This window comes from Scomber japonicus, chromosome 9 (assembly GCF_027409825.1).
Source record: "Scomber japonicus isolate fScoJap1 chromosome 9, fScoJap1.pri, whole genome shotgun sequence".
NCBI lineage: Eukaryota > Metazoa > Chordata > Actinopteri > Scombriformes > Scombridae > Scomber > Scomber japonicus.
In genome coordinates this window covers 1,446,981-1,449,480 of record NC_070586.1, presented here as the reverse complement: position 1 = coordinate 1,449,480, position 2,500 = coordinate 1,446,981, and the positions used below count along the sequence as shown (strand labels likewise).

Below are 2,500 nucleotides of genomic sequence, written 5' to 3'. Positions count from 1 at the left end.
TGAACAGAACAATAAATCTACTGATAAGACTTTAAAAACAGTTAATATGTTTTTAACTGTAACTAAGTAAACTATTATTATAAAGTAAATAACTGATGTGGATTTTATTTTGTTTTATTGTTATTTATTACTTTATTTAACAGGAAGCTGTAATTTCCGACTGTCCTGATTGCAGCATCGTGTTTTATGTTTTTTTACCGTCAGCCATTGCGTCACGCGCAGCTCTGCAAAGATCGTCTCTAAAGGAGATGAGTCACTCCGCGCGGGAAACTAAAGACGAGCCGTTACCATAGCAACGTAAAGAATAAGTGAGACGGTTTTTCTTTTATTGTTTTATTTATTTTTAAAAGCTGTCGTTGAAACATTTTATTATAATTATTATTATTAAAGTGTTGCGTTCAGGGACGATCAGGAGTTAACAAGACTGCAAACAGTAGTAGTGATTTATTTTGGTCCTTTTTAACAATTATATAAAAATAACTCATTAAATAATAGAAATGAATAAATAACAACTACCCAGAGGTAGTAACTGTGATTTTACTTTAATAGTTTAAATTAAAGTTTAGTTTATTTGCACATAAAAAGAAAATGACATACATAATACAAAATAATATTAATAATAATAATAATAATAATAATAGATGCCGGTTTGTAAAACAATAATTAATAAATAAATAAATGTGCAGAAGGAGCCAATAAACCCATCAGAGCTCATCACGTGACTAATTTAATGTTGGTTGTGTTTTTTTGTTCCTGCTGCAAACTAAATGAACTGTTGGGACAAAGAATAAAATGAATCTGAACCTGATGAGTGGCTGGAAAAAATTATGGAAGACAATTACTGAAAAAGTCACAATTCTAAGAGCAGTCTTCCCCCTGTATTTTTTTTTTTTGGGGGGGGGGGGGGGGGGGGGGGAGTCTAACCCTTAAATTTTTTATTATTTTTTTTAGGTTTTGGAAAAAAATCAGAATTTTGACTTTTTTTCTCAGTGGCCCTAATACTCGTAGAAAAATGAATGAATGAAGGAACGAATGAAGGAATGAAGGAAGGAAGGAATGAAGGAAGGAATGAATGAAGGAAGGAATGAAGGAAGGAATGAATGAAGGAAGGAATGAATGAAGGAAGGAAGGAATGAAGGAAGGAAGGAATGACGGAATGAATGGATGAATGAATGGATGGATGGATGAAGGAAGGAAGGAAGGAATGACTGACTGACTGACTGACTGACTGACTGACTGAAGGAAGGAAGGAAGGAAGGAAGGAAAGAAGGAAGGAAGGAAGGAAGGAAGGAAGGACTGACTGAATGAATGAATGAATTATAACCAGATCAGAATCAGATCCAGGGCTGATGAACACTAGCGCCCCCCGCAGGTCATCATCCTCTGTCGGTTCTTTGTCGGTTCTTTGTTTCTGCGTCAGAGTGAGACCTCTCCTACTTCCGGCTGCTCTCTGTAGTAAACACACGTATCCTTTAGCAGCTGTTCTCATGTCTGCTGCCCGGTCCTCAGCTCTCTTTCTCTACCGGAACCCCCCCACCCCATACACCTCCACCCCGACCCCCTGACACCCCGCTATCCGTGTGTCTCTGTCCCCCGGTCCCGGTCACCAGGCAGCGGCGGCGGCGGCGGCGGGAGGATGCTCCGGTTCCGGTTCTGGCTCCAAGCAGCAGCGGTGGTGGCGGCGGTGCTCCTGTTGCTGCTCCCCCGCCTCATGGTGCTCCTCAGCCCGGCTGTACACGGAGGACGACCCGCTGGAGATCCTGAGCAGCAGCAGCCTGAAGCCCGCCGTCACTAACTCGTCGTCGGCCTGGCTCGTGCAGTTTTACTCCTCCTGGTGTGGACACTGCATCCAGTACTCCAGCACATGGAAAGCTCTGGCTCAGGACGTCAAAGGTACTCCCAGCTGACCCCCACCAGACCCCCCCCCCCCACCCAGACTCCTTTTAAAATGCGTCTAGTTATCAGTTAATCTCTTAATCTGAGTAAGATCGATTAATCTTAAAGTATCAGTCAGCGTGTTTTCTGATTCTTCTTCATCTTCATCTCACTCAGAGGAAGGTAGGAAGGAAGGTAGGGGGGGAGGTAGGGGGGAGGAAAGAAAGAGAGAAGGAGGGAGGGAGGAAGGGAAGAAAGAAGGAAGGAAGGGAGGAAGAAGAAAGGAGGGAAGAAGGAAGGAAAGGAGGGAGGAAGGGAAGGAAAGGAGGAAGAAGGGAAGGAGGTAGGAAGGAAAGGAGGGAAGAAGGAAGGAAGGAGGAAGAAGGAAGGGAGGGAGGGAGGAAGGGAGGGAGGAGGGAGGAAGGAAGGAAGGTAGGAAGGAAAGGAGGGAAGAAGGAAGGAAAGGAGGAAGCAAGGGAGGAAGAAGGAAGGAAAGGAAGGAGGGAGGAAGGGAGGAGAGAAGGAGGGAGGGAGGAAGAACAGATGGCGTCGGCCTGGCTGGTGCAGTTTTACTCCTCCTGGTGTGGACACTGCATCCAGTACTCCAGCACATGGAAAGCTCTGG

At 44.4% G+C, this 2,500-nt stretch overlaps 1 protein-coding gene across 1 annotated transcript in view; it reads left to right on the top strand.

The window, feature by feature from the left end:
- The first annotated feature begins 2,418 nt into the window (after positions 1-2,418).
- The window catches only part of qsox2 (quiescin Q6 sulfhydryl oxidase 2), a 24,341-nt gene continuing 24,259 nt past the window's right edge, over positions 2,419-2,500 (top strand). The window contains 1 exon segment of the mRNA XM_053324777.1: positions 2,419-2,500. This exon segment is cut by the window's right edge and continues 15 nt beyond it. Within this exon segment, the coding sequence (XP_053180752.1) occupies positions 2,419-2,500 (82 nt within the window).